At 35.0% G+C, this 18,153-nt stretch overlaps 1 protein-coding gene across 1 annotated transcript in view; it reads left to right on the top strand.

The window, feature by feature from the left end:
- Positions 1-16,424, top strand: part of LOC140447522 (putative phosphatidate phosphatase) — a 362,135-nt gene extending 345,711 nt beyond the window's left edge. Inside the window, exon 6 of the mRNA XM_072540220.1 lies at positions 15,622-16,424. Within this exon, the coding sequence (XP_072396321.1) occupies positions 15,622-15,723 (102 nt within the window). The 3' untranslated portion in view covers positions 15,724-16,424. The remainder of the gene's footprint in view (positions 1-15,621) is intronic.
- The last annotated feature ends 1,729 nt before the right edge of the window (positions 16,425-18,153 follow it).

Consider the following 18,153-nt stretch of genomic DNA (forward strand, 5'->3'; position numbering starts at 1 on the left):
CTATATAAAAAAATTACAAATTGTACCAAATATAAATCAGACGTACACCCGGAAAGAAAAGTACTATACGGTGACAGTCTGGGAATGGCTCGCGGCTAGACAAAACAGTGGAGATGGTCGTGCGGTCCACAAAACAAAAAAATCCGAAGTTATATCAGGGGCGCCAGGTAAATTGGCCCACAGCCTTCCCTACGTTGCTATTCAATAAACCACCAACTTACCAATAGGTTTACTACTAAAATACTAAGTAACAGTATACAACCTGAATAAATAAAAAAAATAAATGAAATTGTCAGATTAGAATTTAGTCAATTTTAATAAATAGATTCCCAAAATAGTTGAAAATAAATACATACATACTACATATTACAATATTATTTAACTTTACCATAGGCTTAATAAAAAAATAATATAAAAATGCGGCTTCTACTTGCCTAACAAAAATTCATAAGTTATTTCTATTTAACAGAACAAAATGAAAGGTAAGACGTATCAAAAGTACCGGACGCTAAGGGGTGTGCGGTTCAATACCAACCAAAAAAAATAATTAACGCAAATAGGACACCACGTGAGCTCAAGTGCGTGCGCAGAAAATAATATAAAAAAAATAAATCTCAAATATATAACCCCCCCTTAGACGCAGTTTACAAAATTAAAATAGGTATGTGTAAATATTGAATTAATAAAATAAACCGCAAATTATCTTTAAAAAAAAATCTGTAAAGTATTTGTAAATATGAAAATAAAAACTAACAGCAAATAATCTTTAAAAAAAAACTATTGTATTCCGCAAACCAAATTAGACGGTGCTTAAATCTTCCGTTGAAAATTAATTATCGATCCATACCTCGAATATTCATATACTTCACCGCGTGGAATTCCAGTTATAGTTCAGCGTGTCTTCAATCCAAAATCCCATACGATTGCCGATGTACATAGACTTGTGTGACAATGTTGAAAAGTTGAAAATTACAGCCAGATGGAAAAATACGAAGAAGAAGAAGCAGAAAAAAACAAACAAACCAACCAACCAACCCTGAAGCAAGAAAACATTAATTACCATCTGTGTCTAAAATAATTATTTGGAAATAAATATATTGATTTTAACACTTTGTTTATCTGCCTTTTGGCGATAATGGAGCAATACAAAAAAAAAACTTGTCTCCGAACTTGAATGTATGAAAACTGATAAAAATGTGAATAGCTTTTTAGAGATGGGATAAAAAAATAACTACAACTTTTTAATTAATTAAAAACGAAATGTTCTAACACTCACCCTTCTTAGCCAGATTAGGGGTTTGAAATATCCCAAATTGGACCGAAGCGTAGCCGGCTATTTGGACTCGTGATTAAGGCTAATTTCTTGATCTAAATACGACTCCCGGTATTCACGTGTACTGTAGATCCGCTTTTTTTAGCGAAATTGTGGATATTCCAAAAAAAACCCTTCCACGAAGGCAGCAAATCCCCTTGAATATCCACACGGTTCGGACTAGTCCAGATCCCACATGGAACAGCAGCAAAAGCAAAAAAAACAAAAATGCCGTTTTTAATCTAGCCCAACCTTTCAGTAACACTCTCAAACCTGGAATCACTTTCTTTCCGTCGTCTTTCCGAACACTTGACAACTTGACACACGGAGGTCACCGAATAGTACCGAGATTCAAAAATTTCAATTTTATGATCCCAATTCTTCCAAGATAACTCTAGAAAGAACGATCTAAATTAGTTTCTTCACAAAAAAGAGGACGTGTTCCCTTAACTTCAGCACAATTTGCCAGACATTACCCCTATTTGAAAATTACTAATTTTATTTTCGCCACCTTGCTTATAATATATTATAGGCAACCGCTCTTACACGTCCTGAATTATTTAAATTTTGATAAAATAGAGGTGGGACTTTCTACTTTAAATTTGGAACGTAACAACACCTCCCTTTCCCAGAGGAAAATTTACGAGGAAAAACTAGACGAAGAAAATTTTCCCTCGCGCTAGCGACGCACTACCTAAACTCCGAGCGAAGTCCACAACACAATCATCATCCACACCGTCTTCACCGTGCGCAAGTACTTGGACAACGAAAGACATACCAATCTCAAACCACACGCACAAAGCAACAACTTACTTACAACACTTACTCCACTTCCACACAACAGTCATCTCTCATCGTATGAGATCAAGTAGAATAGTTTCAAATTCCAACGTCAATCTGACAACACTGATTAGGTCGGTTACTGGATGTTGCCCTTATTCGCGACCTCCCAGCTCTGGGGCATCGCTAGTACTTCACTATACCTCGCATAACATGAGTCCATAAGAAACTCTCCACCATTCCACTCTTACTGATACTGCGAGGAACATCTACCGAAACAGTAGTGTAATTCCAATTGTTCATTAAAATAAAAATGAGATAGGTCTTTCAGAATTTAAATCCGTATACAACGAAATTTAGTGAATCATCCAAAACTAAGCTATTATCCAACAAGATTCACCAAAACATAATTATGTGGCTTCGAAAAAATCCCAATTAAATAGAATGGCTTACTAACATCAAAACAAATCCCAACGCCATATCATCGAAGACAACATATTTCTGACCAAACCTAAGTGACATTCAATTCCATAAATCAAAAGAAATTAAGGCTACCGCAACCCTACGACTTCGTATTGGCTACCTAACACAAAAAAAAACGAATCGGTTGACCATCCAAATACATCCTAAGAACAGATCATAGCCAACACTCAGTCATCCTTCACGGACACAACAAAAAAAATAAATACAACCAATTTCAAAAGACTAACTAAATTTACTTAGACTAGACAAAACTTTTGCTAGTCCGTTCTACTCCGACCTAAATCCTATCGGGATCACCAGTCGGGTTACTAATCCTTAAATCCTTAATATTCCAAATACCTTGATCCTTGCCATTTTCATCCTCTAAACTATATGTCCAGGGGGAAACTTTCTTCTTCACGAAGTAGGGTCCTATCCATCTAGGAGCTAACTTTTTCGTGAAATATTTAGCGGCATCTGACAACACAAAATTTCTCCGCCATACTGACTGATGGGGCTGAAATTCCTCTGGACGTCTCCGTAGATTATAGGTCTTCTCACACTTAGCCGAAGCTTTATCTAAACGTTTTCTAACATCAACAAATAATTCCTGGAGTCCACCTGGATATCCCATTTTAGCTACTTCGTCCTCCGGGTCTCCGAGTTTGTCCTTTCGGGAAAAATCTCGTCCATCCACTACCATCTTCCGACCGAAATTTATGAAGTAGGGATCTTGACCAGTCGACTCGTGGTATGCAGTGCGCGTAGCACATGCTAGTTTGGCCAAATTTTCATCCCACTTCCTATGGTTGTCAGCTATATAAGTTGCCATCATTGTTTTAAGGGTTCGGTTATAGCGTTCAGATGGATTACACTGTGGATGATACAACGCATTATAACGAACTGAGACACCATAGGTTTCCATCATTTTCTTGAAAATACCCGAAGTATACTGGACACCATTATCACATAGTAACAGACGTGGAACTCCAAATACGAGAAAAACTTCTTCTTCTATTTTCTTAACGACATGCACGGCTTTTGAGGATCGCAACGGAAATACCAAAGAAAATTTACTAAACACATCCATTACCACTAAGATAAACTTATAGCCTTGAGTTGATCTTGGGAAAGGTCCCATAAGATCGGTTGCTACTATCTCCCATGGTTGAGTAGCTTTAGGTTGAGGAGTCATAAAGCCTTTGGGCTTACCTTGTTCCACCTTATGCATGGCACACAGTGAGCAACGTCCAACGTAACGAGACACATCACTCCGCAGTTTCGGCCAAAAATACTTCTCGTTAATACGCTTATAAGTTTTCAGGATCCCCATATGACCTGCTAAAGGACTATCATGACACAACTTCAGCACTTCCAATCGTTGACCCTTAGGAACGACTTCCTTCCAATTGTCCACTTCCTCGACCAAAAATCCATGACTGGGACGGATGTATTTATAAAGTTTGCCACCAGACATTCTCCACTGAGGATACTTCAAGGGATTAGACTCGATTTTTCTACAAAGTTTATCATACCAACTATCACCACTAGGAAGCGGTACAACCTCTTCAACCATATCAAGCACGGGAACTGACCGAGATAACAAATCGGGGACAACATGTTCTTTTCCTTTCCGATGCACAATCTTAAAGTCATATTGTTGCAATCTTACCGCCCATCGAGCTAATCTTCCAGTAGGATCCTTCAAATTTTGAAGCCATACGAGGGATGCGTGATCAGTCACGACCGTAAACGGAACACCCTCCAAATAAGGACGCAGTTTTTCGACTGCCCATAACACAGCTAAACATTCCCGTTCCGTCGTGGAAAAATTCCTTTCTTGACGCGTTAGTGATCTGCTCAGGAAACTAATTACTTCGTCACCATCCGGGCCTGGCTGCAATAACACGGCGCCCACTCCATATCCTGAGGCATCACATTGGACAACAAAAGGCAAATTGTAGTCAGGACAATTAAGTATCGGAGCAGAAACTAGACATTCTTTTATTTTCTGAAAAGATTCTTCACAACTCGGGGTCCAATTGAATTTTCTTCCTTTCTTCAATATCGCTGTAATTGGAGCTAGTAGTGTCGCAAAGGAAGGAATAAATCTTCGATACCAGGAAAATGTGCCTATGATGCTACGAACTTCCTTGACGGATGTGGGTGTTGGGATACGTAGCATAGCCTTGACCTTATCACCATCAACATGTAGTCCATTCCTATCAACCACATGACCCAAATACTTTAGTTCCGGTCTACAAAATTGACATTTATCCCAGCTAACGGTTAACTTAGCTTCTCTCAAGCGTCTAAAGACTTCCTCTAAGATCGTTACATGTTCTTCAATAGACGACGTCACGATGACCACGTCATCCAAGTAAGTAAAAACATAGGGTTCCAACTCCGGACCGAGGACACGATCTATCAACCTCTGCCATGTAGCCGGGGCATTATGTAATCCAAAAGGCATTCTGCAAAACTGAAAAAGACCTCGACCAGGAACCGTAAAAGCAGTATAAGGCCTGGAAGCCTTAGCAACAGGTACCTGCCAATACGCCGACTTAATGTCTATGGTGGAAAGATAATGCGCGTTCTTCAATTTATTTAAAATATTAGAGATGTACGGTAATGGGTAGCCATCCCTCTCTGTTGCGGCATTAAGCTTTCGATAGTCTACGCAGAACCTCCATTTTGGTTCTTCACCTTCTGGAACCTTTTTCTTCACCAAGAGAATCGGGGACGACCAAGCACTATTCGATCGCTCCACTACTCCTTTCGCCAACATATCTTCTAGCTCTTTATCAATATGGCTTTGGATTACTGGGGATACAGGATAGTAACGTTGTTTTATGGGTGCAGATTTACAAACAATCACATGCTCAGTGACATCAGTACAACCAAGAGAAGTGCCCATTAGTTCACGACTTCTATTAATAACTTCATCCAATTGCGACTTCTCTGCATCGGTCAAAATAGTTTGACCTCGGAGATGATCCACTGAACCTACCATTGCTGGAGCGTCCGAAAAATACCATTCGTTATGCCTCAAATCTGGAACGATACCCATAACACGCCAAAAATCAGATCCTAAAATCAGAATGTGCGGTACGTCCAAAATAACTAATACTGGCAAGACACGCAAGCGATCCCTAACCATGAAAGGTACTAAACATTCCCCCAACGATTCACACATCTGACCATTCGCCACTCTACAAACGGTCTTCTTCGAAGTATCCAACTCTAAACCCAAGTTTTGTAAAAATTTCCAACCAGTTCTTCCTACAATGGTCTTTGAAGCACCAGAATCCAATAATCCCAAAATTTCCTTTCCTAAGACTTTAACTTTCAAATATGGACGTTCATCTCCTTCGGAATGATGTAAAATAAAGTCTAAAATAGGACGTAGGTTGGTCGAGTCAACGTCGGCAACACCCCTTCGACCAGTTAGGTGCGCTTCCTTCCGTTTCCCGAATTACACGAAGGACAAGTTCTGACTGTAAACCCTTCTTTCTTACACTTAAAACAGTGAACAGCCTCCTTCTTCATTAGACACCCTACTGCCTTATGGCCTGACTGATTACAACGATAACAGATTAAAGTCCTAAACTTTCCTCTAGCGGACTCCGATTCGGATGAAACAACAGGACCCTCACTAACACTACTACAACTTTCAGCATCCACACTGATATAAGCTAGGTCCTTTTCCAAAGTATTCATTTTCCTACTATTCGGTTCAACATAGTTCCTAATACAATCACGTCTTTCCTCCATACTGCGACATAGAACACGAAGTTCCTCCAAGGTAGCTGGCAAAGGATCACGTAATCTATCTTGATAGAACGGATGCAAATTCCTAATAACTATAGACAATTTAACTTCCTCTGGAACATGACAACGCAAGCGATTAAAGTAACTATTCATTATTGCCAAGTAAACTCCAATAGTCTCAGACGAATGCTGAGTTCTCCTCCGAAGCTCTTCAAAAAGCGCTTCCCCATGGTGAGCTGACAGGTACTCCCTACGAAACTCTTCAACTAATTCAGCCCAACTCCCTACACGTAGACGAACATCTTTATAAAACTGATAGGCTTTATCCGAAAATAAATCTATACCTGATTCCAAAAGTATACTATCTGGTACATGACGAGCGAGACTCAATTCATTCACCATCTCAAAAAATGCAGAAATAGACATACCCCTAGCAGAACCTGAAAACTTTTCTATTCCCCATTTATGAGGAAGTATCATCCCAGAAGAAAAACTAGAGACAGACCCTGAAAAAACATTATTACCAGCTTGTGACATCGCTCCAGGAGAAGAAGCATGAACTTGTCCTACCCCTGCCTGAAAAGACTGATTTAAAACCGAAATCACATCGAGCGCTACTGGTACCGAACCAGATCCGATTGGATGCTGCTTATCATGTAAATCCTGTGACAACTTCAAAATCTCAGCAAGAAAGTCTGACTTAACAACCTGGGCTGCGTCTGCATCATCACCTGTTGGCAATACCATAAGATCAATTCTCCCCAAGACATGGTTAATCTGTGTCCGCAATCTCAAGGACTCAGCACAAGTAGGAGTTCCGGCAAACTTTCCAACAGCCGTATTCAGCTCCGCAAGTTTAGTCTCGATTGCAGTTTTATCCTGTGAAAAGGTGAATGGGTGCTCAGGATATCTAAAGCTTTCATTTGCTGCCTCACGACTAAGTGCATCAGACAGACTAGACCTCATAGACTCAACAGTGCCAGTAGACACTCCACGAATTTTGAGTTCATATTCCAGTTCCTCTTTCCTTAAGTAGTTGGGTACAAGTTTTCGCACCATCTTGCCAAAGTTCAAAATTTAAAAAAAAATGTATCAACCGAAAGGAGCAAATATTCAAACAAAATCAAGATATAAGTAAAAATATTAACACACAGGTACAGTTTACTTTATTAATGGGAGCAAACCAAAAGCAAAATAAAAGTAATAGTCGCTTTATTCAATCTATAAAATTTCACAAAAGATTTTCAAAATTTCATTGTTTCAGAACAAATTACAAGTCACAACATAATCTCAAAAAAAGATTTTACATTCCCTAACATAACTAAGTTAAACCACAATGTAGAATTTCGAAGTCCAACTTCTCAAAAAAATAAATTTGAACTCCAACTGAAATAGAAATATTTCAAAGTCCTAATATATCCATAATTCTTCTAAGTTCCACAACACCACTTCAAAGTATCTTCTTTTAAGTTCCATTTTTGGCTTCTTCCAACTTCACGTCACACAAAAAAAAACTAGTAAGCACTTCTTGGCATACACTTCCACTAAACACGAAGTTCTAAGACTACTACTAAGTGCAAAACCAGTGGTAAAGTAAATAAATCAAAGTTAGTCAATTAAAGCCCAAACACGTTAGGTTAACTAATTAAAAGGAATCTACACAAGGGGTTGACAAAAAAAAGGTTAATTAATTAAGGGCCCCACGTTGGGCGCCAAAATATGTGGCGTACAAAACCGAATCTATATAAAAAAATTACAAATTGTACCAAATATAAATCAGACGTACACCCGGAAAGAAAAGTACTATACGGTGACAGTCTGGGAATGGCTCGCGGCTAGACAAAACAGTGGAGATGGTCGTGCGGTCCACAAAACAAAAAAATCCGAAGTTATATCAGGGGCGCCAGGTAAATTGGCCCACAGCCTTCCCTACGTTGCTATTCAATAAACCACCAACTTACCAATAGGTTTACTACTAAAATACTAAGTAACAGTATACAACCTGAATAAATAAAAAAAATAAATGAAATTGTCAGATTAGAATTTAGTCAATTTTAATAAATAGATTCCCAAAATAGTTGAAAATAAATACATACATACTACATATTACAATATTATTTAACTTTACCATAGGCTTAATAAAAAAATAATATAAAAATGCGGCTTCTACTTGCCTAACAAAAATTCATAAGTTATTTCTATTTAACAGAACAAAATGAAAGGTAAGACGTATCAAAAGTACCGGACGCTAAGGGGTGTGCGGTTCAATACCAACCAAAAAAAATAATTAACGCAAATAGGACACCACGTGAGCTCAAGTGCGTGCGCAGAAAATAATATAAAAAAAATAAATCTCAAATATATAACCCCCCCTTAGACGCAGTTTACAAAATTAAAATAGGTATGTGTAAATATTGAATTAATAAAATAAACCGCAAATTATCTTTAAAAAAAAATCTGTAAAGTATTTGTAAATATGAAAATAAAAACTAACAGCAAATAATCTTTAAAAAAAAACTATTGTATTCCGCAAACCAAATTAGACGGTGCTTAAATCTTCCGTTGAAAATTAATTATCGATCCATACCTCGAATATTCATATACTTCACCGCGTGGAATTCCAGTTATAGTTCAGCGTGTCTTCAATCCAAAATCCCATACGATTGCCGATGTACATAGACTTGTGTGACAATGTTGAAAAGTTGAAAATTACAGCCAGATGGAAAAATACGAAGAAGAAGAAGCAGAAAAAAACAAACAAACCAACCAACCAACCCTGAAGCAAGAAAACATTAATTACCATCTGTGTCTAAAATAATTATTTGGAAATAAATATATTGATTTTAACACTTTGTTTATCTGCCTTTTGGCGATAATGGAGCAATACAAAAAAAAAACTTGTCTCCGAACTTGAATGTATGAAAACTGATAAAAATGTGAATAGCTTTTTAGAGATGGGATAAAAAAATAACTACAACTTTTTAATTAATTAAAAACGAAATGTTCTAACACTCACCCTTCTTAGCCAGATTAGGGGTTTGAAATATCCCAAATTGGACCGAAGCGTAGCCGGCTATTTGGACTCGTGATTAAGGCTAATTTCTTGATCTAAATACGACTCCCGGTATTCACGTGTACTGTAGATCCGCTTTTTTTAGCGAAATTGTGGATATTCCAAAAAAAACCCTTCCACGAAGGCAGCAAATCCCCTTGAATATCCACACGGTTCGGACTAGTCCAGATCCCACATGGAACAGCAGCAAAAGCAAAAAAAACAAAAATGCCGTTTTTAATCTAGCCCAACCTTTCAGTAACACTCTCAAACCTGGAATCACTTTCTTTCCGTCGTCTTTCCGAACACTTGACAACTTGACACACGGAGGTCACCGAATAGTACCGAGATTCAAAAATTTCAATTTTATGATCCCAATTCTTCCAAGATAACTCTAGAAAGAACGATCTAAATTAGTTTCTTCACAAAAAAGAGGACGTGTTCCCTTAACTTCAGCACAATTTGCCAGACATTACCCCTATTTGAAAATTACTAATTTTATTTTCGCCACCTTGCTTATAATATATTATAGGCAACCGCTCTTACACGTCCTGAATTATTTAAATTTTGATAAAATAGAGGTGGGACTTTCTACTTTAAATTTGGAACGTAACAATTAGATTTCTTGCAATTTTGTGAATTACAACTACCTGACATTTTTCTTGCACTTCTTATCGTATCATGAAAAACTTTGTTGTCATTTTTAGGTCTTCTATACCCTAAATATTCTTGCCCTTTCATTCTTAGATTTTTGTTCTTGTAAGCTATCCAATTTTTTTATTCAGATTCAACCTTATTTTTTCTTTTTACTTTGGTCCTTAGGATTTTCTTGAATATCTGATGCCCTTAATTCACTGGCAGGTGTAACTTTTATAGTAGAGATCTTTTGACCAGCGGCCAAGTTAACACATTTGGATAATGGTAGTAAATCTTCAGGATCACTATCGTTTTGAGCATTATTAGCATCCGAAATTGTCAGCTGAATATCCGATAGAACTTGAATTTTAGTAATGTTCTCATGAGAAATTAATTGAACACGGCTTGCCAATACTTCAGTGCTCTCATCAATGGTAAATACTTGAACGCCTTCATTAACATTCTTTTCGTTTGGTTGCATCTCATTAAACTTCAGGTTTACCGATCAGTAATCGGTAGACCTAATTGCATATCATCTAAAATATTCTTATCAATGTCTATAATAATTGAATTTGTCTCGGTTATTGTATTCTGCCTATTGCAATTTGGGCTTTTGCATGATGGGCCTGGAAATAAATAATTTAGTTAACATTTTCATTATTATACCGGTTTTCGTAATAATAATAAGGGCCACACCCTGTATAAAGCAAAGAAAATTCACACTTATCATTCTTAAATTATTATTTTTAATGATTAGAAATTTTTCTGAACATGAAAAAAATTTATATTTAAGAAACTAATTAAGATAGCAATATGTATATATTTCGTTGGTTCACCGAATAATAATAAATAAAAAACTTGATAATACCTGATAATACCTGGTAGTATCACTCCTTCAGTATTTGCACTATAAGCCTTTATTATATAATTAGGTATCATCGAGTGCGGTTGATTGAGTGTTAAAATTTGTTCAACCTGTCTTCTATTTCGCACTTTTTCTAAAAATAGATACTTTTATTGTTTTCAAACCCAACACAGGACAGAACAAATAATCACTTTGTAAAATAAATTAAATATTATTTTTACAAATAAATGGTATGAATATTCTGCGGTATTTAATTATTTGATAATAAACAGAAATAATACCTTTAAGTTTCACTCCATATCCATTTGTCCTAAAAGCTTCCATAATTTCCTCATCGTTAAACATAAAAATATCTTCATTATGTTGGTTTTGGTTCATATTTTTCACTTTGAACTCGAAATAAACAATCAAAAGTATAACCAAGCTAACACGACAGTGTGATTCAGACTGATAAAATAACTTGTATTTCCCGTCCACGTGCAACTAGTTCCCGCCAAAATAGCTTGTATCTCCAAACTTGCTGACAATTATGGAGATACAAGTTATTTTGTTACTTCTCTGTTATACGAGGTATTCTTTAACGATGATTTTACGGTTGTTATATAAATGTTGGAGGTAAAATGTTTTGCAGACTGTTAAATATTTAAGTGTACTATATTAGTTTGGCGCAATAAACTCATATTTAATAAAAGTGGAGATACGAGGTATTGTTTCTTAAGCATCGATATTCTAAATAAACGACATGGATTTGGAATAAAGTTGTACAAATTGTGTCTTCAAAGACACTGTTTTGGAGCTGTCAGAAAATTTACTTGACAAGGACCGTACTGTTTACACAGACAATTTTTCGTAGCGTATCTTTACGCATGAACTTCAAAAGAAAAAACAACACTTAGATGGGACTTTACGTTCAAGCAGAAAAAATAATCCTCCAGAAGTTGTGAAAAAAAAGTTAGAGAAGTATCAGTCTACGAGTTTACAAAGCAACACAGGTTCTACTGTTTTGAAATAGAATATTGTTCTGAAGCTATTTTTTGTGGCATCTTAAAGTAATTACTATTTTAATGGAAATAAACCACAATTGAAGTTTAAAGTAAGTTTATTGGCGTTTTAATTTCCACTTCGTAAATCGTTCTCAAAATACAAACATTAATAAATTAAACAAATTTCAAAACAGAAAGACGGTCTTAGATTTAATTTCAATGCAGGGTATGTGCCATCCGCTTATACGTATTTCAACCTCATTGGGTATCATCAGAGCGACATATGCATAGGCACTACATTGAAATTAAATCTCTCCCCTTATAGTACAATAATTATAAAAATAATTATCTACAGACGTTACAACGCCATCTGATAACAACATTAGAATTACTAAGATTTCCTCAATTTGAATTGAGTTTCGCCAAGTAGGAAATCTTAGGATTTCTAATGTTTTAAACAAGTTTTGTTATTTGTTCTTGGTGAAAAAATATACTAGTAATCTAATTTTATCTGACTCATTTATATTGACAATTTAGACCTATTTTTTACATTTTAAAGTAGACGACTTTAAAATGTAAAAAAGAGAATTTTACTGTCAACATGAAATGTGGTTGTCTTTTTAAAGACGAATCACATGCTATGATTTTTTCTGACGGATATTCAAGTTAAAGTTGATCTCATGTAATCGAATTAACTATCTTACAATAAAGTCGTCACAGAAAAGCAGCTCAGAAATATTGGCAATATTATTTTAAAGTCGTCTACTTTAAAATGTATAATGTATGTCTGAATTGTCAATATAAATGAGTCAGATAAAATTAAATTATTAGAAGAATTTTTCACCAAATAACAAAAAACTAAATTTGTTTAATTTATTAATGTCTGTATTTTGAGTACGATTTCCGAAGTGGAAATTGAAACGTCAATAAATTTAGTTTAAACTTCAATTTTGGCTTATTCCGATTAAAATAGTAATTACTTTGAAATGGAAGGATAAAAAAGATGTATTGGTGATTTTAACAAAACACAGCAATACAATGGCTTCTGTAGGAAGACGTGGCGAGAAAATAAAACTGATAATAATTTTAGACTAGCAAAGCCTTTATAGATCTTTCTGATTAGTTAAAGGTCATATTTACCTAGTTTACGAAAAGAGATCAAATGCTACCGTAAATAACAGTAGAATTGATAACAGGAATATATATATATATATATATATATATATATATATATATATATATATATATACACTCACCGGCAAAATTAACGGAACACCTTAAAAATGGGACATGTTAGATGTCTCGAATTTCCTAAACTTGTTGTCCGATTTTAGTGATTTTTTTAGTTGTTATAGTTATGTTATAGTTATATTATTTAAGAATATCGATGTAATAATATTGTTGCTAGACAGGTCAATGTCATTTTATACCGGGTGTAACAATCATACTGTGTTTTTTCCTTAAAGTTTGGAACACCCTGTGGAATATTCTATCATATATAAAATATTGAAATTAAAACTCAATTATAGCCTCAGGCTTTTTTAACATTTTCTTTTTTGATTCATTTGCTTGTGTTTGATAATAAAAAAGTTAGGTACGTTAACAACTAGCCATGTTTTTCATCAATAAATCCTCATTTTCTGCTTAGTTTAATAAATACGCCTAAAGTAGGCTATGAGAAGTTAACAATTTAATACACACACAAGATGTGTGATGTTTAAGACTTCCTTGTGACACTCCTTGTCACAAGAAAGTCTTAAATGTCAAAATGTCAAATTGATTTGTTTATTTGTATTGTTTTTTACATTTTACAGTCGTTCTGTCTGTTGATAACAAGTACAAACTTGTATTTTATTGATACGTTAATTTGTTTGAGTTTATTGGATGTGATTTTTCCTTTGATTTGTTCTAATCAGTGGAGTTCTTATTGCAAAGAGTAAGTAAAAATGGGTGATTTAATACCGACTGATATTGCTAGGGCCGTAACAATGGTCGAAAATGGTCGAACGTACAGGGAAGTTGCTGGAATTTTTGGTAAATCACCATCAACCATCCATCGCTGTTTAAGTCGTTGGAGACAAACCGGGGAGTATGTAAGAAGAAGGGGACAAGGTAGAAAACGTTTAACCACGGTTGTAGATGATCGATTTAAAACATTGCAAACATTACATAGTAGACGTCAAACGGCAGTTCAAACCAAGAACCTGTTGCAAAATGTTCGTGGAACTACCATAAGTGAGCGCACCGTAAGAAGGAGACTTAAAGAAGCCGGTCTCAAGTCATATGTGCCAATAAAAGCTCCCAGACTCCAGAGACACTATCGTTTAGCACGACTACAATTTGGTCGACATCAAAATTGGAATGATAACCACTGGAGTCAAATTCTCTTTACGGACGATAGCTGTTTCTGTGTAAATTACATCGACAGTAGAGAAAGATTGTATCGACGCCAAGGAGAACGAAATGCCCCTTTCAATTTTACTACGACCGTACCTTTTGGTGGAGGTTCAATTATGGTGTGGGGCGGTATATGTTTGGGAGCAAGAACAGAGTTAGTGGTGATTGATGATGGAGCATTAACAGCAGATAAGTATATCAGAGATATTCTCCAAGACCATGTGGTACCTTTTGCACTATATATTGGCGAAAATTTTATTTAATGCAGGATAATTCGCGCCCACACGTCGCAGGCTGTGTAAGAGATTTCTTATTACAAGTAAGTACAACAACGATGAATTGGCCAGCTCGTTCCCCAGACCTGAACCCGATAGAGCATGTGTGGGACATGCTAGGCAGAAAACTTGGGGCACGGGTTCCTGCTATTCAAAACAGAGAGGAAGTCAGAATTGCTTTGATTGAGGAATGGGAGAGACTGCCTCAACAACTGATCGATAGCTTTATCAGAAGTATGAGAAGACGAATAACTGCAGTTGTATGGGCTTGTGGGGGAAACACACGCTATTAAAGCCAAAAAAAAAATGCATAAAAAAACCAATTTAAGCTCAAACTGTACAATAAAGTTAATGTGTTTAAAATCCGTATTTTGTTTGAGTCTGACATGTTTGTGTTTTATTTCTTCTTAAACAGGTTTCATATTGTACTACCATTGTAATATAAATTCAAAATACTTCACCAACATTCGTATTATGATATTATCTAAACAATATTAACAATGTATAGACTAGAGAGAAAATACTCAGATTTTATGGTTGTTCCTTTAAATATGCCGGTGAAACTAAGCAGAAAATGAGCATTTATTGATGAAAAACATGGCTAGTTGTTAAAGTACGTAACTTTTTTATTATCCAACACAAGCAAATAAATCAAAAAAGAGAATGTTAAGAAGGCCTGAGGCTATAATTGAGTTTTAATTTCGATATTTTATATATGCTAGAATATTCCACAGGGTATTCCGAACTTTAAGGAAAAAACACAGTATGATTATTACACCCGGTATAAAATGACACTGACCTGTCTAGCAACAATATCATTACATCGATATTCTTAAATAATATAACTATAACATACTAAAAAAATCACTCAAATCGGACAACAGGTTTAGGAAATTCGAGACATCTAACATGACCCATTGTTAAGGTGTTCCGTTAATTTTGCCTCTTGTTTCCTAGTGTTAAGTGCTATACACACGGTAAAATATTGCCGAACCTATTTATATTTTGCTGAACTTGTATTTTTGATAAAATAGGAAGTAGTATCTTATTTTATATATTTCTAATAAAATATCTTCTTTCTCTTTTAGGCAAAGTTTTTCTCAAACTTATTCAGTCCGATTAAGGAATTCAAGAAACCAGAACCATCTGAACTGAGCGCCTTGAACGGCAACAATAGGACCCATGTCTAAATGTGATTTTATATTTCAACTTATGTTAAATACGCTTAGCGTTTTTTTTTTTTATTTTATGTGCTGCTAACGTGTTGGTTTTGAATGACATCATACGTGTTTATGTATTATGGAATTGAAAACATCAAGTATTGTTTTACTGACCAATTATATTAATCTTTTTATGAAAATAAGGAAAAGTAGAGAGACAGACTAAACATACTGGATGTTGTTGGAGTTTAGAGTCCTTTAATATAAAACCAAAAAGTCCCAATATATCTAGTTTTTAAATAGCTATTTGTATTATTGATGATTATTTAATGGTTTATTAATGACAGCTTTCCTAAGACTAAAGGAAGGATATCGAATGTGTATATAATGAAATTTCTTGTGGTTTATCTTCAATTCTTTAGGTACTAGGTAGCCGGTACTCTCTCTCTCTCTGCCTCCATTCGTGACGAGCAATTTTTTTGAAGTCTGGATCCATCCCATTTGATATCTTTATCTGGTTCTGTTGTATTCGCTTAGTTGCCATTTGACAATTCGCTTTGTCACTTGAGTTCTTGATTGCCATTCAACAATTTACTTTGTTTGTTGCTTGTCTCTCATGCTTCCTATACGTCCATCTCAGTTCCACTTAAACATAGAATTTTTCGAACTACATTTGTTACTTTTGTTCTGTATCTTATTTCCGTAATAGGTATATGATCTTGTAGTTGGATGTTAAGCACTGTGCTTTCATGACATGCTGAACTCGTTGATTTTTGGGTTATGCCGGTTATGCGATTGTTGAAAGCCCAAGTTTCGGTTCCATACATTAGGACTGGTATATTTTACTGTCTCCCTCTTTCTCTCTCTCTCTCTCTCTCTCTCTCTCTCTCTCTCTCTCTCTCTCTCTCTCTGTAATAGATTGTTCTATGAACTTTGTATAAATTTTTACTACAATTTTCATTAGTACATAGCTCAAACTTTCTATTATCTATATTGTATATTTAAATATTCACACATTCTTAAGTTTCACAGCTAATATACTTTCTTTTCTATAGAACCTTATTTTTTTCACAAGCTTTCCTTTGATCAAAATTTGGTATATTTAACCCTAATACTATTTTAAAATTAATTCATTTCTGATTTTGATAAAGGTCCCATAGAAATCGAATTACTATATGAATTCCTAAAACAAACATTGCTTTCTTTCTGTTTGTACAAATTTTCAAGATATTGTGGTTGTTCTTAAGTGAGTTATTAATGTTCAAAATTATTTGTCAAAATTTGTGAAAAAAAAAATAACTCAAAAACTATATATAAATATTTGTTATGACACAACATACGAGTAATAACTAGTAAAGTAGCTAGAAAATATTTAATTTATTTATCTATATCCAACACATAACCGATCGAATACGATAAAATCCAAAATGTAGTACCAAGTTTAAAATCAAAATACGTCTTTTATTATCCAAAAAATCAGCAACTATTGTTACATTCAGCTAATGATGAAGACTGGAAATGCTAATACTTTTTGGTTTTATCTAAAGTGGGAGTATGTTTACCCGAACAATAACCATCCAGTATTAATAAAATATTTTCGTTACATTTCATTTTTTGATCTCATTCAGATACCAAATTTTAGTAGACTGTAATATTTTTGTAGCTTTAATGTTTGTGTATTGGTTATAATGATTACAAAAAGTACCTATTTATTGAAACGATTCATATCGCGCATCGACGCTTGCCTACTATCAGAAATTATTGATTATTTAAGAACTGTTGACAATACTAGTTTTACCATTATTTGTTTGTGGTATTTTAAAACTTGTTAATTGTTAAGTAGATGGTGATATTCTTAATCGGCAAAAGAGCACAATCCTTCTTCCTTTTGGTATTTACCTATAGATAAAATCTATAAGAATGGGGATATCAGACTAAGATTGCTTCCTGACGTTTCATTGTGCTTCCTAATAGCAGCATAACACTAGTGAAACTTGTATTTGGTGATACTCTACCGTGCTATGCTTACTGACGGTCCTGCATGTTTACTGAATTTTAGTTCAGGTACCTACGTTCTGAACAGGTTAAAGGTCGTGGCATATTATCATGCACGTTACTTTTCCAGCACGTAGTGTTTAGTTTCCGAAAAATATAATTTAAATGGTTTTAAATATGAACAATTCACACTGTCAGGAACATGTGTTCAGACACCTAACGTTTCCTTTCAGTATATTCGAAAACAATATTTTACTGATGCTGACGGCTACGTAACGAGTCGTAACCGGTTGATACGGATAATGTGGATTAGATGTCCGTCCTTTTCCCCTCGTTGTTTATTTAGGTACTTGTTTGATTTTGATACAGAGTATTTGAAAAAATAATTTTCGAGGCTATTTTGTCATTTATGCATTGTGTTTTTATTGCTTTGTGACAATTAATCACGGAAGTGATAAACAATTA

Source organism: Diabrotica undecimpunctata, chromosome 8 (assembly GCF_040954645.1).
Source record: "Diabrotica undecimpunctata isolate CICGRU chromosome 8, icDiaUnde3, whole genome shotgun sequence".
Lineage (NCBI taxonomy): Eukaryota > Metazoa > Arthropoda > Insecta > Coleoptera > Chrysomelidae > Diabrotica > Diabrotica undecimpunctata.